Raw genomic sequence first — 24,829 nt, forward strand, 5'->3', positions numbered from 1 at the left:
CTAACTCTAAAAGCCACACATATTGAAACACACAAATAAAATCAAATAAGCACACACCTAAACAGAAATCATCAACTTAAAACTGATCTGTTCCATGGAAGAGACAAGTCCCAGAAAATAATCACTAATTATTATTAATCAAAGTCCTCTTATAAACTCATTTGTTAAATTTGCTAACCATAATCAGAAAAGAAACTTTAAGACCAGGGAGCTTTGGAGGGTTTGGGTTCCCCCAGACATTTTCATACGAACAAAGTTTGGAAAGGGCTACTCTCTCCAAAATTTCAGAAATGCCTAACTGTCTGAAGTCTTCAAAAGCAGAGCATTTGCCAAACATTTAACATATTGTATCAGGAGAATGTTCTCACATGTGTTCCTCTTCCTAATCTAAAAATAAAACTTCCCATCCTCTATGACAAACAGAAAAAGTCCCCACGTTTCATTTTCCCCTTCCTAAAATGTTTGCGTTTTGAAGAGGTGGCCTGAGGTGTGGAGAAAGAGCAAGAGACTTAATAGGGGTTGTGAAAATTGACAAAGTCTTAACTTTTTTTTTTCCTCTTTCTCCTACCAAAAGGTTGGAATGAGGATTCAATGAACTAACGTGCATCAGGGTGCTAGAGAACTATGAAACCATTATCAAGTACAAAGTACTCATTTCTTTAATTGGAAAACGTAAGTTATGAAAATAGGCTTTCAGCAAGTAGGTTGGGCCCAGAGCCAACTGCCGCCGACAGAGGACAGAGCCCATGGCACAGTTGCCCCTACTGAGGCACAAGGGACAGGTCTGCACCAGGGGCATCTCACCTAGGCAGCAGCCAGCCAAGAGCTCTGGTGATATCTGAGGTTGGCCTAGATTTTCCCAGGGAAGTACTCCTTGGAATAAAACTTGGGGCCTGACTAAAACCAGGGAAGAGCCTTCTTAAAGATAATTTAGAATCCAAGTTACTCAATAGTTTAGGTCCTTAGTCTGGTATGACCTTGGGAAGATATCTCAATCATCCTCTGTATGGGGGCACCATGGTGGCTTAGTCAGTTAAGTGTCCGACTTTGGCTTAGGTCATGATCTCACGGTTCATGGGTTTGAGCCCCGTGTCTGGCTCTGGGCTGATAGCTCAGAGCCTTGGAGCTTGCTTCAGATTCTGTATCTCCCTCTCTCTCTTCCCCTCCCCTACTTGCGTGCTCTCTCTCTCTCTCTCTCTCTCTCTCTCTCTCTCTCTCTCTCTTAAAAATATAACATCAATCATCTTCTGTATGACCTCAACTCTACAGGGAAGGAGCTGGAAGAGAATCCAGCTCTTTCAGGACTAAAGGTAGTCTGGTCTCCTGTGAGCCATAAAAGACCTCTGCCTTTGAAAAGCAGTACTTTAGAAAGAAATCAGGGTTCGGCTCCAAACCAAGCCAAAGACTTGTCTCAAAATATGTTTTGAATCTCTTCCTGTACGGTGAAATGAAATGGGATGACAGACTCCTCTTTGTCAAAAATATAAAATTAAAAAAGATAAAATTCTGCAGTTTGTTTCTGTATCTGTGGTTTTGTCCTTTTTTCCCCTTCCATTTCAATCACTTGTAATAAACATATTAAAACCTTAAGTATGGTGTATTGGTTCCATTTCAACTGTTGCAAAACTATACTAACTCCGCCGCTGGAGAACACATTTTTCCAAATCTTAAGTACTCATTTCACATTGATAATACTTTTAATACATTTAAGAGTTCTTAAAATTTAATTCAGAAAGTCATCGTTAAAGGGTAAAAGGTGGACAAAGTGGTTATGAGCTCTATTAAAATAATATTAAGTCATGCAAAGGGATTCTTAGGCAAGTTAAGATACTTGAAGATGTATATTATAGCAGTGAACTAAAATTACACACATCTGATAATCATTTCGGAATTTGGTTAGAGGGCTAGTAATTCTGCATTAACAGAAACTGTTTTCCTTTGAAAGAGTTTCACTAAGAATCTGTGGTATCTACATACTTTACATACACGTTCATCGTTGGCTGGGTATCCCCGCTATGGGCTTGGTCTCAACCCCTTTTGAGAACAAACAAATAAAGCTAAGGGTGGCTCAACTAGTTAATCAATAATGCAGGCCAAAACAAATTATATTTTCTTCCCAACTTACCAGCAGACATAGTCTTTAGACGTATATATAAGAAAGCTACCCAAGAGTATCTTAATGGTATATGAAAAGAAATACCACTTAAGAATTAATGTAAATGTGGCTAAAGGAAAAACTTGATGAATAAGGATAGCAGAATCACATTAGAAAAAACAAAAGCATTAAAATCACAGAAATATTAGAAAACAAAACTGTCTTAAGGAACTACTAAGTCAAATATTTAGATTAAAAAAAAAGAAAAAAGAAACAGCTTAATGCTGAAGTTCATACTGATCTTAAGTAAGCAATTCTTTTGTTAGTATTGCAGATTAAGTGATAAGTAAAATAACTCTTTGCCCAGAGGCCTTCTGTGACGATTATAGAAGCAAAGTTAACTAACGATGGTGCATTAACTCTAAACACCACAAACTAAGTGTTAAACCAAGTCCAAAGTACATTATTTTTTTGTTTAATCACGCTCTAAAAACCATACATATATATATATATATATACACACACATATACATATATATGTATGTATACACATATATACATAAAGAATTCTGCATTTTTTTTCTTAAAAAATATTTTAAGGAAGGCTTTACAGATCAAATTCAGTAACTGTATGTATAGACAGGTAGATATGTATACATGCAGATAAATATCATTATTCTCTGCTAGAGACCCATGACTTTCTTATTCACAATTACAGCAATGACTTCCTTACACTCTGTGCCTATAGACATCAAGACCGAATGATTTTTATTACATAAAATGGAGAAAACGAACTCTGGATGTTTCCACAAAAGATTCATTTCAGAACATTACAACGTACAGCTTAAGGACCTCAACAAGTGGCTGAATATTATGTCTATTCTTTACTGATGAAGTTATTATCTGTGGCAATTTCATTTTTAGTGTTGAATGAGCTTTTTCTATATTTCCATACTTGGAAAGGTGGGAATTTTTTTTTTTTTACTATTGATGGAAAGAAATTAACATCAAAATACAATTTCATGATGACCTTATGAATATTTTATGTTCCATATTCAGTTTTTAAAAATTTTTTTTAATGTTTATTTATTCTTGAGAGACAGACAGAGACAGAGTGTGAGGGGGGAGGGTCAGAGAGAGAGGGAGACACAGAATCCGAAGCAGGCTCCAGGCTCTGAGCTGTCAGCACAGGGCTCGACGCAGGGCTCGAACTCACAAACTGAGATTGTGACCTGAGCTGAAGTCGGACGCTTAACCGACTGAGCCACCCAGGTGCCTCCCATATTCAGTTTTGATCCAGCTTTAGCTGACCTTATTTTTAAGAGTTGCACATGCTATAAATTAAATGTGTAAAAAATATACTTGCCTATTGATTTGAAGTCTAATCCATTATCAAACTTTTATCTACGAGTTTGTATTGCAAATCAACTTAACTTTAATTCTCATAATAATTACAAGGTTATCTTTAAAACTCTATTTAAAAACTATAAATATAGATACATGTACACAAAGTCAGGCCCCTATACAGGTCCCTACTTCCAACTGCATGGTGACTTTTGTCTTTTCTAAAAGTGCAAAAATTTAGAAAAACAGAGAATGTGCCCATTTCTGGGAATATGGATGGCGTTCCTTATCAGCACCATTTAAAGCTGCCTTCAAGGATTGTATTAAACTTAATTATGAAAGATTACGAACGAGATGATGTGTAATTGGTACCAGCTGCAGTTCGTATTGGAAAGCATAAATACAAATGGAATTATTTATTTATTTTTATTTATTCACTATTCAAACGGCAGTTCTAAAACTCAGAGGGATAAAATGCACTATTACTTTTTCTCGTATTGAGCTTAAAATATTTCTTTACTTAATAATAGTAGTAGAGACAAACATCCCATTTAAAGACTACTTTTCACCCCCAAAGAACCCCCAAAAGGAAGCAACAGAAAGCAATTTTCTTTCCTCTAATTAGTAGCTTATTGTTTTTATATCAGAATCACTGATTTGGGACCAAATTCTCCTCAAGCAACTCTATGAATTATTATTTTTAGAAAAATTGGTATCTATTCATCTATCTTTCCAATTTCTTGTTGAGATTCTTCCTCAGACATTAAAAAGAAGAGGAAAAAGAGAAGGAGGAGGGGGAAGGAGGAGGAGGAGGGAGGAGGAGGAGGAGGAGGAGGAGGAGGAGGAGGAGGAGGAGAAGGAAGAAGAAAAAGAAGAAGAGCAAAGAGCACAGGAGACTTCACCTGGGGAGGGCGGCTGGGCGGTGTGCTTATCAGGGGGGCTGGACCCATAGCCGAGGCAGCATTCAAGCTCCTTTCCCTTTCATCCTGGTAAATTCGATCTCTTTCAGCTTCTGGTAACTGCAAGAAATTCTGCATAGCCCGAAGGTTTACCAGCAAAGACTGGGATGCAGTCTTGGGGTCCTCTTCCTTTCGGAGGATTTCTGAAAGCAAGCCCTGCAGGGAATGAAAGGCACAGGGTGAGCTTGCTCCTGAGCTCTGCCCAGCCAGCGGTGATCCTTCCCTCTCCTTCTCCACTCTGTTTAGAAAATGAACAGTCAGAAGCATCAATTCTACATAGAAATGTATTAGTTACATTTGAAGTGGTAAAGAGGAGAGAGCCTCAATTGTATTCTTAATTTTATTAAGCATCTGCTTTACGTGTAACACAAACTGAAGCTGCCTAATTGGTCTCCTTCCTTTGAGTAGCTTAACTTGCCATGAAATCTTTCACAGAGAGACGATCGAGCGAAGTTAAGAATAAATGAAATGCTCATAATACAACAGCATTGAACTGTATAGTTCTCAAGCTGCCTAGACAAAGGCAGTGGAAGGCTGACAGCCCAATACATAAAGATACAAAGCTACTACTAGAGAAGTAGAACTTTCAAAGAGTATCAGAAGATGAATTGTTAGAAAAAGAGTATTACTAAAGCATCATCTAAGATTTATGCTACGTTTTCACAGGCAGTACTTTAAGTTATCCCTTAATCTTCAATTAAGAGTCAATGACAAGTGATTCTTTGTATTTACCATTCAAGGAAAGTATACAGACTCTCTTGAAAAATTCTAAATACTGTCATGCTCTGGGTAACAGGTTGAAATTCTGACCTTCAGAAAACATTGATTAAATCTGAAACACGTAACCCCATATTTACGTTGCAAAAATCCATCATAACATGCCCAGGAAAAGAACACTATCAAATTCTGTAGTTACTGAATTTCTTAAGGAATAGAAGTCTTTATTAGTAATAGAAGAAATTTACAAACCATTGTAAACTCCTTTAAGGTGTCCCTCTCCCTAAATACTAGAGCATGAATTGTCAACCAATTTTTTTTTTTAATTTTTAGGAGAAGCTTTTCAACAATGAATGAGTTTCCTCATTTTTGTTTAAAGAATTATATGAAATAGAATGATTACAAAAATTTTCTGTCCATTTGATAAGGACTGAGCAGCCTTTAACCTGTTCTATCTTGTGCATGAAATAATGCCTGGAATACCAGGACACGTTTGCCTTCAACGTTTAGCCAGAGTATCAGTTTATCACAGTACAGTTCGAAATAAAATGTTGCCAAGATCTCCATATAATCTGTAAATTTCACTTTCCAGCAGCCCTGCAGAAATGGTGAAAGAGTACATTCGGGAAAGGGGAGGCAAAGTTTCATATCAAAACGAGTGAGCCCAAAGATGATAACATTTGGGTGTTTTCATGGCTTCCTACAAATGCAAACCTAATTTTGTTCCTAATTCTTCGGGGATAAGGTACCACATTGTCCAAATAGAACACTTGGATGCAGAGAGTATAAAACCATGGTCCACTTTAAAAATGATTTGAACAGGCTGCTATTAAAAAGAGCCTCCAATAGGCTCGGGGGCTTACTGCTAAATTTTAGTATCTCACTTGGTCTGGAAAGGGGAACCAAACTTTGTTTTACTGTAAGAAATGTGACTGAAGAATGAAGGGTGCATGTCCCTTCATTCATAATACTGACAAGTAATGCTGCAACTGTGTTTATACAGGAATAAAACATCCAGTCAATTTAACTAAAATTTAGTCAAACAGGCAGTCAATCATCCAGCTATTTAATTTGCACAAGGCCAACTAATTAGATTGACTGTTTTGGATGTGTCACACTGAAACCAAAAAATACAGGTCTCAAAAAATGCTTGAAAATAGGTGTAAAAAATAGTCCTGGGTCTCTACTTTTCCCCACCAACTGTTACGTATTAAAACAATATGCCTGGCAAAGCAATATATGTGAACCACACAGAAATCAAGAGATAGAAAGGTACATTATAGACAAATACAGTGCTCTCACTTCCTTGAGCATAATAACCTAATATTCCTATTTGTCATCCCAGCACAATGCCTATCACATGAGTGTTTAATAAACATTTACTAAGTGGATTAATTACGTGTATTCAGACCACAAAAGGAAAAAATTGTAAATGAGTGATAGAAACTCAAGAACTGATAGAAACTCAAGAACAAGATATGCTACTCATGGGCAAATTTTAGTGGCAATTACTAATTTAATCAAAGTAAGCCTTCAATGAAAAGTTACATGGTGCTACGTAAGATGTTCATCTACACTAACTGTTCAATAATTTAAAAAAACCAGATTAGGTCAAAAGGATCCTACAGATATTTAGGATGTTACTGTATTTGGGAACCTTGAAATTAGACATTTATAAATCTCAAGTAACAAAATAATGTATCATCTCTATTAAAAATGTTTTCTGAGATAGCAGACAACTATAGTGAGAAAAGCAAACACATGAAAAAATACATTAATATTCTCTATCAAGTCATGTTAACATGAAACTAAGTCAATCCTGCGTGCTTAAAGTAGAAGACAACACATCACTTGGGAGAGAATTTAAAATTTCCTCTTCCCATATTTTGATATTGGCATGACTTCCCAGTTGAGCATATAAAGTATTTTAGGGGCAGAGCATTTATTTCCACTTAATTATTCCACTGCAGCAAGTACAGTTTTTCTGCTTGCACTATGCTAAGGTCTAAAGCAATATTTTGAATCTTGGAACACTCAAAGAGCTCTAAAGCAGTGAGTGTAGACACTGTCAGGTGTTGTAGAAACCTTTGGATTTTTTTTTTTTTTTTTTTTTTTTTTGGCCCAGGCTTTCAATGAGGGGAGTGCCCCCTGGTGGAAATGCTTGAAAATATTGTTAGAAAATATTTTGATTAGAATGTGTTAATTACCCCCAAAAAAAAAAAAAAATCATGTCACTTGAGAATAATTCTGTATGCAAAATGACTTTAGAATCTGAATATGAGAATGCATGTTCTGGTCCCATTCAAGTTGTTATGTGAGTGGTTGCATTTACAGACTCAAGATGTACATGGCCCCTGTTTCCCATATCCCGTAGTCAAAAATATAGCCCAGACTTAGATCAAGGTCATTTGTAGCAATCCCCCATGGGGCAGAGTACAAGGGATCTATTACCAAAATTTTTTCTTCATGCTAAAAAAATAATATGTCAAGCTCTTCATGTACATTACCTGCTATCTTAGAGACTATACTAAAACACCAGGACTAAAACATGTACTGTGGATCATAGGTGCTCAATGAACTTACTGAACAAAGTCAAACAAAATCATCAGTCATTCTTGCCTCCGAAAAGAACTTGAGGATTTGTATGTTATGTAGTAAGTTACCAACAACTAATGAATATTAATTTTATTATATTAAATGAGAAGCTGCTTTTCATTGGGACTTTACATCATCAAATAATGCACTATGTGCTCTGTACATAAAAACAGAAAATTATTCTGCATTGTCATTGCACAGGGGTTAAGGGAGAATTCCAATTTTCTTCACTTAGTGAACTTAGTGATGAATTCCTAAACCCTTTTTACATTCCAAAAAGAGTTTACTAGTTATTACAAGTAAAATTCATTAGTAATTGTAAAAGAAAGAAAAAAACCTTCAATAAATATTATCAGTACTTCCAAAAGCTAATTATGAATTCTTTAAAACAGCAGATAAGCGAAAGAGACTGCCAATCTGAACAAAAAGCCTGTCTGGCCTCCCGTTTGTCTCCTCTTTGAACATAATCACTGATTCAAATAGATTTTATCAGCTTCATGGAACTTCAAAGCCCTCAGAAGGAAAACAGGATTTTATGAAACCTCCCTCCCTAAAAAGAAAATAAGTAGAATATTCTTCAAGACTACCTACCTCTGTTGTTTTGTGAATTTTTAATCACATGTCCAGGTGAAAGACTATTTTCAACTCCACCTACTACCTTGGACGCCTGCCAAGTAAGTTATAAGCAGACGCATTTATCTCTGTCGCTTGGGAGGCTAAACGAGAGCTGTCACGTTGGGGTAATAGCACCTTTTTACCTTTTATCCAATAGTGATATGGATAGTGGACTTTCCTTAAATTACACTGTGAAGAATTATAGGAACACAGTAGCAATTTCTGTTATACTTAAGCAGGCAAATTTCTCTCCACCACATAATTTACAGAACTCAAATTCAATAAAACATTACATGATGGTCCATTACTGTTATCAGTTTTGAATAATCCATCTTCATTCTTTATTTTACTGGAAAATAAAGTGTGCCAAAGGGGTGTGGGGAGAAAAAAGGAAAAAAAAAAAAGCCACAGAATGGGATCAGAGTTAGATTCTGGATTTTATTTTATTTTTTTTAATTTTTTAAAGGCACTAACGAACAAATATATTTGCTTCTATCACAATCCCTAAATAGCAATAATATAGGGAAGTGAACTGAAAAGTATAAATCTAGAAGCTTCGACAATTATTTTTAGCCATAGGTTTCCACTAAAAAGACATCAAGTAGGTATAACTGAATGAATGACATATGCTAAAAGCTGGTACCTTTGATAGTAATTAAAGCACATATGCCCATCAATTTAGAAGGGGAAAAAGTCCTTAGAACAATTATATAAATTTCACCATAAATTTTCAGAAAAGGTAAACTTTTTTTTTTAATAGTCACGTGTGAAAGTCTTAAGAGAGGGGTTTTAGGAGACCCAATTAGGATGACGAGAAAATTCTCCAGTGAAGAGTTAAAACATGAAATCCAGGATTTTAAAGTTGCACAGAACTGTCAATGACTAAAATACTCTCAACTCATAACAGCATTATCTATTATATTAATGTTTTAAAATACTCTTTATAGGGTACCAATTTCTTTATTCGATCATATCATATAACTTTGCCTTTGCATGTACATATTTTACGTTAATTTTTTAAAACTCGGAGTTGGAATTGCACATTGTAGTAAGTGCACGCAAATGTGTGATGTGCGATTTAACTCTGCAGAGCTCCTTGCCTATACATATGCATTAGCATGTGTATTTTCGTACGCCACACTCACACCATACACTCTCACTCTGCACCTGCTTTTATTGAAATGCATACACTTCGAAATAAACACACTACATGCATTCATATGAATGTATAATCATTAAAATAAATGCAGCTGTGTGTGTGCGTGTGTGCGTGCGCGCGTGTGTGGTTTTTAAGTATGACCACCAAAAACACACGCATGCTTGCATGTTCAAAAGCTCGTTCCCAAAAAGTGAACACTTAAAATACATAGAAAATTACTCTTATTGAAGTAAAACAGCTTCAAATATGGCCAATATCCACTTTGACTCAGGCGTACCAATTACCAATATACAGGTTTAAAACCAAATCTCTCTATCACCCGGGGCTCCAAATAATTTTTTATGGTAGTAACTTTTTCTAAATTAGCTATTATTACTAAAGAGAGCTTGGTACTGAGGCTGTCACTGTTCATTCCCCTACCAGCCTCAGAAAAATTAAGTCACTGTTTTTGGTGTTTTAACCACAGAGATAACTGTCTTTTTAAAGAGATTACTATGGTATAAAGAGAGAATTCTGCCTTCTTTCCAGCAACAAATCCTAGAGATATCCATGGAATTAGCCAATGTGGGAACCAAAGGCAGGACAAATGGTCAACCCTTCAGAGTAACGGCGTGACATCATAACCCAAGAGAAGAAAAACCGTACAGATGGATAGTGACTTCACACATCCCTCAGCTAAACTCTCTTGTCACTTTTCACCATGTAAAATACTTTCCTTAGTGCTTTAAGACCTTGTCATTCTTCACCATATAAAATACATTCTTATTTCATTTCCTTGTTTCTTAAAGCAGATTCCTTAGTGCTTTAAGAAATAACAATTTGCTCAGTTTTTAAAACACTTCTTAGCAAATCTGTATTTCATTTGCGTTTATGTCAATGTTGTCTTTGTGGGCTTTCAATTAAATTGACAAACATTTTACTGATCATTTATGAAGAGACCTATTTTTTGCCCAGTACTGAGAAATACTAGCAGTTACTGCTATTTACAAAAATAAAGAATGCTGCCAGACACAGGATAACTAGAAGTTTGACTTTTGATTCATTCACTCATTTAATTTTTTAAATAATAACTTCCCAACTGATATAAATGTCATGAAATTTACCAGCCACTAATTAACATTTTTAAGTGGTAAAAATATAAAATTAGTTAAAATCATACTAACCTGAGAAATTACCCTCTGCAAGTACCCTTTAAAAAAGACAAATGATACACACACACACACACACCAAAAAAACCCCAAAAACAAAAAAAAAAACAGATAAAGAAAATGAAAACAAACACTGAGTTAAAGGCTTTGTCAGGCCTCCTAACTTTCAATCCAGTTAAGGCAAGCCAAAAATAAGTCACTGCTGGGATTCTCCTAGGTATGGAAACTCTGCCAGCAAGTAATTAATACTAGATTATTTTTATACTAGAATCTTATTCTTATAATCACGTAATAAACAAAATAACTTAAATATGAAAGGAAAGTATGAGTCAGTCCAAAAAAAAACCTGACAAAAGAAAAGAACCCTGGTAAAACAACGAAGTTGAAAGGACGTAATGTCCTCATTTCTAATCAAAGTTACATGTTCTTTTGTCTTTTTTTAGTGTGCCTGGGCCAAAAATAAACACCATATATACCATACTAATTTCCAAAAAAAGAAATTTTTAAAAAACCCTCTCATTTACAATTTAATAGAATTGGTTTAGGACTTTTCATCTTAGGCCTTCTCATATCATACATCACTCTTTCTCCAGGTCCCTCTAAACATCCTCTGTGCTGATAATATCCTCACAGGTATTTGCCCAGGAGGACAAAGGTGTGAACACAGGGGTATATGCAGGTCTCAGTGAAAAGACAGCAAACTAAGGCCTTCAGGCCAAACCTCCCAGGGGGCCTGTTTTATAGGCAGTTTTACTGAAACACCACCACACCCGCATCCATTCACCTATTGTCCCTGGCTGTGACCATGCTACCCACACCCTGACAGGGCCCTGATGGCCCTCAAAGCCTGAAATATTTGCTTTCTGGACAATTACAGAAAGGTTTGCTGATCTCTGATCTAAAGAATGAAGTTTGAAGGAATACTAACAATAATGTAAAGAGGGAAGAGGACAAAGCTCAGAAACATTTTATGTTAATAAGCAACACACACACACACACACACACACACCCCATATATTTTTCCCCGAAATGGCTGTTCAAATTAAATGGCAGAAATTGCTATGGAGTCTCACAATATGTTTTGCTTTGTTTTTTCTCCAGAAAGTTGTAGAGGAACTTAAACAGGGCATGTTTATATACTCATGCTTGATATGGGGATAACAGGGGGAAGATAGTAGGCTAGAAGCCTGGAGTCTTACCAATGGCCTTGACCAAGTCATGAAACTTTTCTCAACCTGCTACTACTAACAGTCTATGACCTCTTTAGGTAAAAACATAGGTAATGCCAGTTTGAAATATATTCAATATTGAATTTATTCTTTCAAAGCCCCTGAGTCAAGATCAATCTGTACGTAGCTCTTGGTAGAGGAGGTTTATGATAGGGAAAGGAGTGATAAGACTTAGGCACCATCAAGAACAGACAATATGATCACACAACAAGAAGGACTGAAAAGAGTAAGCGTAGAGTAAAAAAATAAGAGCATAGAGCAAAAGAATAAGCATTAGCAAAAAATTGGGACCAAAGAAAGAAGAGAGAAAAAGAGAGAGAACCATTCCAAAAAGAACAAAACTGACCTGAGTTCTGTTAAAAGCCACACGTGCAAATACTGCCTGGGAGATTCCTGCTCGTTTCAGTTCATCACGTACCCACTGGTAGATTTCGGAAGACACCTCTGTGTTGGTTGAAACCTGTTGCTCCAAAGGCTTATTCATAGATCTACTGACAGGGGGAGGGTGGTTCAAGTATTGTTGGTTTAAGGACTGCTGGGCTAAAAGTCTATTCACTGCATACTGCTGGTTCAGCAGCTGAGCCATCACCAGCTGCTGGTTGACCAATTGAGGACTGATGGGCGTTGACACAAGCCCAGGGTGCAGGTTCGGTAGAGGGGTCCGGACAGAGGGCTGGTTGCCATGGGAGAGCTGCGCGGGGGACGGAGGCTGCTCAGCTGTGTTCCCTGGGACAGGCTGCTGGCCAAAGTTGACGTGATTGGCACCTTGCTGGGATAGTTCAGAAAGACTATCCATTTCGACTAAAGTAGACAAAAGTAAAGCCATGTTAAGCCAACAGTAATGGGTATTGATAAGCATTTCTGATCATTTCTTAAATAGAGGCACAGGGCACGCTGAAAATCCAATTGAACTAAAGAAAATTTTAAGATGGAACCCAATGGCTATGGATTTACTTTCCTCTTCTGCACAATTCCACAAACTTTGAAAGGGGGACAATACAATACTTCAGATCTAATTTTATAATGTGGTTTAGACTTAAGGCATAAAATCAATTATTTTCAAATTCCAGGTGACTAGTTTTGGGGTCAAACTATTTTTCACTCTCACTTATTACCCCCAAGAAGGCTTTTAAGGAATTTTTTTTTTTAAAACAGCTACTAGAAGAACACCATGTGCTTAAGAGCAACTAGAAAGAGTTGGGCTAAGAAAATATATGCACTAAAGAAAAAAGAAATATCCAGGTATTTTCTCATGATAGATATTGACTGTTATTACTCGAAGCAAAAGTTTTGAAAGGAAAAAGAGGACATAAATGTTATCTGCATTCAATTTTTACCTAGCCATGGATTGTAAAGAAGGAATCAATATAATAAAGTGAGCATAGTAAGTAATAATAACTGAGTGCATACTGAACACTGTGTTGAGTATCCTATATGGTTTGTTTCATTTAATCCTAACTATCACCGGTGGCAAGTATATCCACCGGAGAATGAAGCGACTGGTTTACTGTACTGCAAGCCAGTATACCCAGTTTTGCTAAGAGCCAAATGTTTCTTGAAGAAGCTATGGCTATCAGCAATCTTTCAAGAAGGGTCAGAGAATCATCCTGGTGCAACGGTGATACTGTCATGATTTTGCAATTTATTACCACCTATCAGGATGAATGCTTCTCCCTTGGCTAGGTCCCTAATGCGGACTGGCCGAGAGTCAGCTGTCAGTGTGTCCAATGCTTTGCTGTAGCAAGGAAGAGACCGGTTTGATGCTCCTGACTGGAAAGGCTGAGCATGGCTGTTATATGTAAATAGGTGAGTCTTTTCCAAATAGCACACCATACCTCCCATGTATAGACTCTGGCTTGATTTCCATCGTCATTTCTCTTTTTATTAAATATTCAGGCTTTATATTTAGAGGAACTTATCATATTGCTACAATCACTGATATATGCAAAATATAACTAAGAATTGGGAAAGAAACCTTCCATTTCTACCAGTGATATCAGCCCAAGTGGGCCATTCACAGGGAATAGTAATTCAAGCAATTATTCCAAAAATGATGCATTGTCTTCATTACAGCTCTACGCTATAAAAGGCAAAGAATCTGTTTTGGTAGATGGATGGCTTTGCTTCAAATATTAAACGCTAAAACACACTCAAAATTCAGGTTCTCTTGTTTCTTAAAATCTTTAGGAAAAGTCATTATTGTTCTTGTTATTAAACGAACACAATGGAAGGAAAGACACAGGTTTAAAACAGGACGTAATGCTATGCATATTAAACATCCTGTTCCTATATTATTTTAAAATGCATTATTTGGAAGGTACAAGTATGTGAAAGAAAACATTAATAGAAATTAAAACATGAACCTTTGGCAACATTAGCAAACTCAAAAGGGAGAAACATCACCGTCTAAATGCTCAGGTACAGCACACAACTTGTATGTGTCGTCTCACACTGCCGATAATTTTTAATGCATTTCCTGCGCAACACATATTGACCTGGAGTTGCACGCTAAGATGGGATGCTACACTGGAATTAAAAGTTGAGAAATGGTACAATGATGTGTCTGCTATCAGGGCGGTAAAGCTCACCGAAGTGCCCATCTAGAAGGGCTGGGGATCAGAGCTATAAAATTCACTTGATCTCAACTGTGGAAACTATAAATACAATTTAATTTCTTTAAAAATTGGGTGTAAAAATAGGCGCTTTCTCTTCCTCTCAAACAAAAACAAAACACATAAAAGCATGATTTATCTCTGAGCGAAATCACAGCTAATATTAGTTATTCAAGGCCTGGTTAGGTCTTCACTGAGATGTTAAGAAATGACAGCTTCCCTCCTCCCGCCTCGATTTCCTGCATGTCTGACAACCAAGTCAGTTTGGCTGATTTAAACACAAACATTTATTGAATTTAATTATCTCATTATACTCATACCCACTCCCCACCCTCAAAGAAACATTCTAAATTGATCTCTAATTGGGCAATCACAAGACCTGGCTTTAGATGTGACTTTGATAAACCCCCAAATGACACATAATGGTATGTAGTCACCACTGCAACAGTTTTTTGCTTACCCATCATATCTTTTGTCTTCTTGAAATGTTTGTACCACCTTCCAAATTCTTGACATTTTGCTGCTGAGACATTTGCATAGTAAGTGCTGTTCACAATGGAAGAAATCATACTCTGCATGAAGAGGGGGGAAAACATTTGTAATACATATCGGCACAAGATGGAACACAAAAATCATTTCAGTTGTGTAAATGGCATTTTTTTAAATCAACTGAGTACCAATACATTTTTGTTTCATGCTTTGGCCTAAAGCCTCAACTTCTTAAAATTCATTAAGTAGCACATCGAACGCTTATTTAAGTAGAAAGCAACAGCCCCCTGAGACCAGTATAAAGCTATCAAACCAACAGACTTTGCTCTAGTACTCATGGAACCTCCATCACTGCCATCTATTGTTAGGCTGACAAACTTTCACTCATCTCAATAAATCCCAATACGTGAAGATGACTTTATGACTGCAATTCGTAAGTAAACACTACTTTGAGGTTAAGTGACTACACATCGTTGCTGCTCAAAGTGTGGCCCAGGGACCAGCAATATTAGCATCACCTGGAAGTCTATTAGAAATGCATAATCTTGGGCCCTACCCCAGACACAGCCAATGAGCACTTGCAGTTTACCAAGATCCCCAAGGGATTTGAGTGTGCATAAAGTTTGGGAAATACTACTTGTACTTTCTACTATTATTTGGGTTTTAGCTGGAGGTGCATTAACTACGCTAACGTTCTTCAGAGGTGAACGGACCACATTGAGGGGAAAAAAATACACTATTCACAGGGCCCCTCTATTTAGAGAAAGAAACATTCTACAATCTCATCGCTAGCTTCATCTACAGTAAAGCTGAATTTTGAATTCCAAACTAACCGTAAAATTTTAAAAGATACACATTTCATGCCTACTAAATTTCTCAAGGATACCACAAAAAAGAAAATGACCTATTTTGTCACTTGTCTTTACTCTGCTTTTAACAAAAACCCTGAAGACGGAATCAATGGTTTAACATGATAAAAATAAGGAGAGGAATGACCATGATTTTGAAGTTTTGGGTGTTCTTTTTTTTTTTTTTTAATTCATCTCCAAGAAACAAACGTGTTTTCTTCCCAGCAAATTTCGGTTATGGTAATTTCAGTACCTTAATTTGTTGTTCTTTTTAACCCTAATGCCCTTATTACCTAGTAGCAGCTCAATTAATTTCCAGCTGCATTTTAGGAATAATTAGACTTGTACCACCAATCCTTCCTCCACTCCTATGTGTAGAAACATGAGAACTTACATTTCAGACTTCAGTTGGTCTATGGTGAAATAGTTTACAGAAGGCAGCATTGTTTGGGAGGCAGGCAACAACCAGAAAAGCCAGTTTGGGGACAAAAGTATTTTTATATCATTATCTTCTTTAAGCTACTTCTAATTTAAAGTTTTTTTGGTGACTCTTGATTCTCCTGACATCCATACAGTGTTAATTTTGTAACATGCACAAGTTCCTGCAATATCTAACTCTCGGGGCTCTTTAAAGAACTTCCAGTGAAAAATAAGCCAGAGTTGTATTATTTGTGTAAAACACGGCTTTCGTAAGAGGCACCATGATAGCTTTTTTTTTTTTTGGACACTTTCTACTTTATAGTCATTTTTACATTTTATTTCTCTAAAAAGACATTCTTAATGTGCTCGTGATTCTCTGCCATTAATCCAGTAGCTTGCAATTCTACTAAGAGCCTCCCTCAGTCCAGAGTACAAAAAGATACTTAGCAAGGTTGTCAAAACCAGAGCCAGAAGATTACCTGATCCAGTTAACAATCCGTCAGCTTCAATCACACTTACTCTATTGTAATAATGGATCAATAAAGTCAGACACTAATAAAACTATTCAGATCGCTGATGGATAATGGTGATTCTGCAAATGGATGACAGTTGATGCTCTTCAACTTTGGTCCAATTTTTAAAAAATTATTACTCTCGTTCCTAGACATTCTGGCAGTTTCTTAAATGTCAATGTAATAGTACATACAAGTTGTAGATGTAGTTTATGCCTTAGTTTTCAGAAACGTATGGGAATATCTCAATTTCGCTGAGGTTTCTGACGCTCAGTCTATTTCAGTTTGCCGACAGTTCTATACATGAAATTTGTTCTTTGCCGCACACCTACTATGTGTCTAGCTGATACTAGAGACACAAAGGCAGATAAGACACAGCCTCTGCCTAGAAGTTTACCATCTGTTAGGAAGACAGATACATAAACAGATTACTTCAATTTAATGTGATTTAGCAGACCAACAGTGGAAAGTATATGGGGGGACAAAAGGAAGAATACACGGTACGTGGTAAGATAACCCATCTGAAATATTTTTATAAAATTAGAGCCCATGTGTAATAGTGCTATGTAGTTCATTATTATCCATATGTGGAAAATAATATCCATATGTGCATGATCATCAAAGCTTCTTCCTGCCCTTGTTTAACCCCATTCGGTAGGCTCTGTCCTTAAGTGACTTTCTGGATGTTTTCTACTCTGTCAAGTGATGTGTGCTTAAAAAACTCTGATTAATGTAAATATTAGCCTAAGCAAGATGTAAATGAAAAGGCTAATCCACAGGTTATGACACATGTCAAAGCCACTTTTTAAATTCTTTCTGTGCTTTCAGGGGGCTGGGGAATATTCCATAATTCAGGTAACTTGAGGTGACCTCTATTTTTATTAGAACAATATGTAGTAATCTGTACAACTAAATTGCTCAAGTACCACTGCGTCAGGACTTTTTTTTTTTCCATGTGGTAAAATCCCTATTGGGAGACTTAGCTGTGGCATCAGACTAGACCATGAATTTTGAGGGCAAGAAAGAGATTTCAGAATCTTGTGGGTCACATGGCATTTGAAAGATCATATTTAGGGGCACCTGGGTGGCTATCAGTTGGGCTTCTGACTTCAGCTCAGGTCATGATCTCACAGTTTGTGAATTTGAACCCTGCATCGGGCTCTGTGCTGACAGCTCAGAGCCTGGAACCTGCTTCAGATTCTGTGTCTCCCTCTCTCTCTCTCTGCCCCTTCCCTGCTCGCGCTCTGTCTCTCTCTCTCTCAAAAATAAGCATTAAAAAAAAAGAAAGAAAGATTATATTCAGTACTGGTTCTTAAATTTAGAAAATCATAAAGAAACACCAATTATTTGGAGAACACATATAACAAAGCCAAGGTTGGTACTATCTGCCTAGGGGATGGGGATATGCAGGGGGTAGGCAGATCAAGATCCACATTTTGAAAGAAAGAGGCTTGGGATTCTTATGTTGATAAAAAAAAAAAAAAGCCTTTGGTTTAAAAAGATTATACTAAGTTGTACTTTACGCAGCTCTGGGGCTCTATATTATTGTCCAGCCCCAAATGTCTGGCATATACTAAATACACACTAAATATTCATTTGATGAAAGAGAATAGCTAAATCTGCATTCAAGTCCAAAATGTGTCGCACAGAGGCAGTGTGACCTTGGTCACATTAACTGGCCACTCATTCTATCATAATCCTCCTTACTAGATGGGAATCACAGCAACACTCACTTCACAGGCTTGTTCTGAGAATCCATTCATTCAGGCATTTTTTTTCCCCATTCATTCAGCATGTTATCTACTGAACTCCTACTAGGTGCCAAGCACTAGGCAAGTTCCTAGAAAAATAATGACCTGAAGAGACATACTATCCACACTTACACAGACAATAAATAAGATAAATATGGTTCTCTTAGCACAGAGCCGGGAACAGACCAAGTATGGACTTCAAGATACGTTAATTACTATGACAACCCTCTGCCTCCTCCTCACTGGCTTTTATTATATGATCACATTTCAGATCAGTCCAAAGACTATGCTTTAAATAACAGAAGAGCATCAGATAAAATTTTCAAATGTTGTTATTTTATGTCAAATTTTCTTCCGAAGAACAGAGTAGACTAATTAAATTTATTAACTCGGGTCAAGGGATAACAAGAGAACACACCCCGGGAAAAAAAAGTATTTCCACCATTTGTTTCAATATTCCAATCTGGCAGTATCTTTGTAAAGCTGGCCTGTACCCAGTAGCAGGTATCAGGAAGACATCTACCGCTTCTCTGACTTGGATTTTCGAGCTGTGCCCTCTCTCCTCTCTAGCTAACAGCAGCTCATTCTTCAGGACACAGTTCAGGCACCCTTGCTTCTGCAAAGCCTTTCCTGACTTGGTGTAGATCCAGCACATGGCACCTTCCCAGCATTCTTCCTGCTGCTGTCAGTCTTGGGGTTGCATGTCTGAAAGGCCTGGACTCACCACGGGGCTGGGCATATATTAGCTGATCAATCAAAGGATCAAAGATCACTGAATTAGCCGTTACTGGAGGCTACCAGAAACAAATTTTTTTTTTTTTTTTTTTTTTTTTTGCTCCTAAGGGTCAAAGGTAATGGCAGCTTGTCCCATGAATCTTTTCAGATGCATCATTTTTAGCTGTCATGATAGGACTCATAGTTTAAAGAAACTTTGTTCGTTAATTTGCAAGAGATCCCTTCCCAGGTTTTTCAAAATACATCCACACAGATGTCTCGGAAGTCGCAGTGCTTGGTGGTTATGTTATTCCAGTTCTCTCTCTCGGTGTCTATTTATACAAGCTCTCCAAAGCACTTTGAAAAAGGCACAAGTTGTATCGCAAGTTTTCCTACTCAGCGGCCGGTCTGTGTAGACCACCGATGGTCAGGGAATAAAACAATCAAGCGGACCAAACTCAGGCAGCTCAAATCTCAAGTTCAAATGCTACACAGTACACCAGCCAAGGAATAGGCCACAGCTTCCAGTGTTGGGAAACGCAATTTGAAAGTTGGCAGAAATTGGCTGTGGGTCTCATAACCCCAGTGTGACACAATATTCTCATCCTAGGAGCCAAGTTGTAAGCTTTTCTAAGATCCATAAAGCACATGTCTGCTCCCTATGAAGAGCTTCGGTTCTTTCTGAGAGTCTGCTGAAGTTCCGATCTGAAAGAATGCCATCTTCACAGAAACCCCAGTACTCTAGAATGATACCATCTGCCACAGGCTGAGCTTCCTTTTCAGCCAAATACATTATTTATAACCTTTCTAATTGTGAAAAGGTAAGGGTGGAATTTTTCTAAAGCCTGACTTAGATATAGTTAGAACATTCTAAACCTTTGCTCTCAAATACTGCAGGTCTCCAAATTTGAAAAACAAAAACAACAACAAAAAACCCCATAAGGAATTGCTTGAGGTCAAATCATTTTTCAACATATTATATATTCTTTCAACCCCCCCGCTAGAATATAACATACGTTGTAGGTATATATTTAGAACACATTTAGAAACTGAAAGAAGATGTTTTTATTTTTCTACTTGGTCATCCTGGTAGCCAATAAAGAGGTTTAGGGAGAGGAGAGGACTTCTGAAAAAAAAAAAAAAAAAAAGGTTTATCAACTGGGGAAAGGCAGTGATCTGATTACCCTTAAAATTGCTTTGTTGTGCCTTTAACAACAACAAAAAAACCCACCCCAAAACAATGCTAATCAGGTTATTCAATCATTTAAACCAAAACTGTTCATGCTTTTCTGCCAAATCAACCAACCACAGCAAAATCTGTTATCTCTGATTGCTCAGCTTCCAGTCAAAAAACAGTTAACCCCCACTATACCAAAAGTTTTCCAAAATACCCTCCAAGCTCCGAATACTCGTGAAGAATAAAGAGAAAGCCACGTCATCTTTAAAGGGTAATTGAAGTGCTGTACCATATTTGCATATTACGATATACTCTAATAAACTAAACAGCCTGTCCCGGAAGCCAGAAGCTCCCTAGCATTTCATCTGATCTCCATACTGACTTTTTGTGCACTATTTTTTTTTTTTTTAAACAGGACTGTGATATCCTGATCAAAACTTACTAAAGACTTGCTGATGGTTTCACTGCGGTGGGAGGAGGTAGCAGGAGCATCTACAAAATGGTGGTTCACCCATGTTTAAAGCTTTCAGGCTCCATCAGCAGAGAGGGCAAAGGCTACAACATCTTATTTACACAATTATCTAAATACGATTAAACAGCTGATGGACAAATATTAAACTGGAAAATGTATAGTCATTTCAGCTTAATGTAATCCTCTTTCTGTAAACACCCAGGATGATTTTTTTCAACCAGAACAGTCCTGACATCTCATAAGCCTAAGGGTGAATAGCAAGAGATTGTTTTTGATAGTTATAAATATTCAAAAGACATGCAGACCATCTGCTTTCATAATACAGGTAAAGCAAGACTGAAATGGTGACTGCTGTATAAAAATGATTCTTTTAACAAAGTCTTCCTCTCCTCGAAAACTATAAAGACAGATGTCAAAAACTGTTTACACAGAGCAATCAGGAGCGTGCAAAATGTAATATTCCTTTTACACACAGTGCTTGCTAAAGAGATTTTTTTTTCTTTTTCTTCCCATCTGTGTGTTGCAACACATTTCTACAAGTTAAAAACATTTTTTTCAAACAGAGATCTCATGAATACCCAAAAACATGCTATCTGGTTTCTGAATGCTAATTAATTTCAACTAAGGAATCTGAATATCTTTTTCTGTAGGAAGGAATGTATGTTTTGAATTGGAATACTCTAGAGACAGCAAGGGAAATAATCTCACTCCAGTTTAATTCTATAAGGCGATTTTCATGGTTCTACCTTGTCTGTAATATATATCTGCTATGTCCATGTTTTAAATGAAAGCACATTACTGCTAATGTCTTTGGCATAAAGTCTAAAATAATTGTTTTCTGAAATAAATGCCCGCGCATGTGAAATGTATATACAGAAACCTTTAACTTCTCAGTCGATGCAGAGTGATGCATAAAACCCTATAGTTAATTTTCAGGACTGGAACACTAATCTTGACAGTAACCTTTTTATGTATTGTATTAATGGCACAGAGGCATTAAGCACCTTTTTATAATTTTCAATAAAATGAGCATTTACTGAACAATCTGTCAAACTGCTGGCTCCCTATTCTTTTACATTTTTATTTTTTGAGAAGTGTAACTTCATACACTCTGACGCCCCTCCTCTTTCTCTGTGTCCTGTCTGCCTGTGGCCTGAATTTCACAGCAGTTTTTCATATGCATGTGAAAAACCCAAAGGTCAAACTTTAATTTTGGATCAAATGGAATCAACTCCATGTTCAAACACAATTTTAATGGAGATTCTCAGCAAATGGAATTTTCTTTTAATCCCAAAGGATATCAAATACAACAAACAAGCTCTAAAAGGCATCATATGAGATGGTGACATGGAACGAATTTGTTGAAAATTAACAGGTAGTCCCCCATCTGGTATTTGGGGGTGGGAAGGAAGGGAAATGGGCTTGAATTTATGAGAAGCAAATGGCAGGATTTCTAAGTGTAATACTCTGTTTGTGCATGTTAGCTTATGTTCCCCAAATCTTTCCCTCTGGATCCTCTATTGCTTTCTAAGCCATTCTCTTGGGAGATACAACTGGGGCATATTCGGAATCTCAATTTGTTGAGAGGAGACTAATCACTTATAAATTTTACTTAAACTCCAGTTGTCAGTTATGGCTCTTGCCATCGTGATCAATTCCAGTGCCTGAAAACGGCATCTTCACAGAAAGTTACCCTTGTGTCATGCTAAAAATGGAATCTCAGTACCAACCTCCAATACAAAAGGAAGCACAAAGAGAACACATCTAAATCTTTTTGAATTTTCTGGCAGTTCCTAAGGATGAAAACGTGACCATTCCAAAGCACAGAAGTCGTATTTAATTATTTAAATACCCAATTCATAATTTTTAAAGAAAATGTTGGCTCACAGTTCACATGGTTTTTCCACATAAAGTAATTTTACCTAAGGCCCGGATAATACCTTCGACCAGATTCTCTACTCTGTTGTTTTGTAGAAGTACCTATTCTAGAAATGTTTACCATCCTGAAACCTTCTTATTCAAACTAATTGAATATATTAGTAAAGAGCTTAAATTAGAAAATATTTGTTAAAGGTGTATTATGACTAAGGGTATGTAATATTTCAAATTAATTGCACAGCGGCTTACTTTGTTCATCTGCAACATGAAGGGGATTGAATTAGATAATCTCCAGGGTCCCTTCTAATGGCTTTCAGAGTCTATGAAATCTACATGTATTCCCAAACAGAGGTCCTGTAGGGTCTTCTTCAATGACTTAAGAAGATTTACCTGTAATACACATCAGCCATTCACAGGCATTCACTGCAAATGCCCCAACTACAGTGTTATTTTTAGGAAGGTTAAAGTCCCCTGGTTTCTTATTTATAATGTGATTATTAAAAATACACCCATCATTATACATTAAACATTATCCTACTCCAAAAAGAATTTTCACGAGCTTTTCATTAGATTAATCTAAATCCAATGACTTATTTTACAGCAAAAATCGTTTCCTAAGATTCTAAATTTTAAGCAGTCTGCACCAACTTGGCAATTTGAGGAATGCTTGCTTATTCTTTCTCTGATGGTCCTTGCATAGTCAAATCTCTCATCCTCTATGGAGATTACAACTTCTAGTATCTGTACTTAGACACAGCACAAGAAAAAGTAAATTTGTGTTAAATGCCAGGGGTCCTAAATAAAGCATTCTGAAAAACTTTAAGCCACGGAGTAAAAGGACTGAAGTAGTTAGAATCCATTTTTTCAAAAGTAAATACAGTTGACCCTTGAACAACATAGGTTTGAACTGCATGGGTCCACTTATATGCAGACTTTTTTACAGTACAGTAATGCATTTTCTCTTCTTCATGATTTTCTTAACATTTTCTTTCCTCTAGCTTATTTTATTGTAAGAATACAGTAAATAATACGTGTAACATACAAATATGTGTTAGTCAACTTATATGTTATCTGTAGGGCTTCTGGTCAACAGTAGGCTGTTAATAGTTAAGTTTCTAAGAAGTCAAAAGTTATACGTGGATTTTTGACTATGCAGGGGGTGAGTGTCCCCAACCCTGTGTTGTTCAAAGGTCAACTGTACTGGAATTAGGCTCTGTAACTCTTTACAGATTTTATATTCCTTCTCTGCATTCTTTCTTCATATGAACACTATTAAGATTTTTAAGCCAGACTGCTTAAAACTTGGGGAGAAAAGACAGCCCAGAATTTAGCTTTTTTATGGAATGACAAAACTCTCTTTGGGAATCTCATGAAACCTGTGGAAGGTCTCTCCACATACACTCCCAAAAGTAACTTATAATTTCTGGGTCTGCACAAATCCTCAGAAGCCTATCACAGAGTTGATGGATCCCCTCATATCTGATCCAAGATTTCACAGGAGACTAAGAGCTATATCATGTCCTTGATTTCTGTGTTTTTAAGTTACTGTTAGTTGTTAACCAAGACTTTCTATGTCTACTCAATAAAGATAAACCAATGTCACCTCTGGAACAGGTCACAGAGGAAAATCAAATTAATCTGGCTCGTCTTTATCAATATTATGAAAATGCTTCACAGTTTTGGAAACTGCCATATTCTGGTAATCACCTCTTTAGGAGTTATAGTGAAACAGTAAAAATGTTGCACAGGTTGGACATCGAGAGATAATGTGCCCCGTCCATCACTGGAGGTATGTGCTCCAAGCTGAGCTGGTGCTCATGCAGAAGGGTGGACAAGCCGGGTCCCTGGGGCCCATTCTGGAATGGCTGAACAGTTATCTACACTTGCAGGTCTCCCTAAATTCAGGTGATTCTGGGCCTTTATACAGTGGACTTTTACACATTATGTGTTTATAGCCCTATACAGAGTCTCCAATGCCAAATGTGGACTTTAGAACATCAATTGAGGAATGGACATTGTAAGCCCATATGGGGTGGTAATGACTGTTAGCATTTCTATGTTGGCAGCATCAGCATCTTTGAATATAAATCAATGG

At 36.9% G+C, this 24,829-nt stretch overlaps 1 protein-coding gene across 9 annotated transcripts in view; it reads right to left on the reverse strand.

Moving 5' to 3' along the window:
* Window positions 1-24,829, reverse strand: part of SATB1 (SATB homeobox 1) — a 100,768-nt gene that overhangs the window by 36,404 nt on the left and 39,535 nt on the right. For all 9 annotated transcript variants that reach the window (XM_027061919.2, XM_027061921.2, XM_027061922.2 and 6 more), the window contains 3 exons: window positions 14,934-15,045; window positions 12,208-12,662; window positions 4,342-4,554 (listed from right to left, as the gene is read on the reverse strand). In XM_027061919.2, the coding sequence (XP_026917720.1) occupies window positions 4,342-4,554; window positions 12,208-12,662; window positions 14,934-15,045 (780 nt within the window). The remainder of the gene's footprint in view (window positions 1-4,341; window positions 4,555-12,207; window positions 12,663-14,933; window positions 15,046-24,829) is intronic.

This window comes from Acinonyx jubatus, chromosome C2, assembly GCF_027475565.1.
Source record: "Acinonyx jubatus isolate Ajub_Pintada_27869175 chromosome C2, VMU_Ajub_asm_v1.0, whole genome shotgun sequence".
In the NCBI taxonomy this organism is placed as follows: domain Eukaryota; kingdom Metazoa; phylum Chordata; class Mammalia; order Carnivora; family Felidae; genus Acinonyx; species Acinonyx jubatus.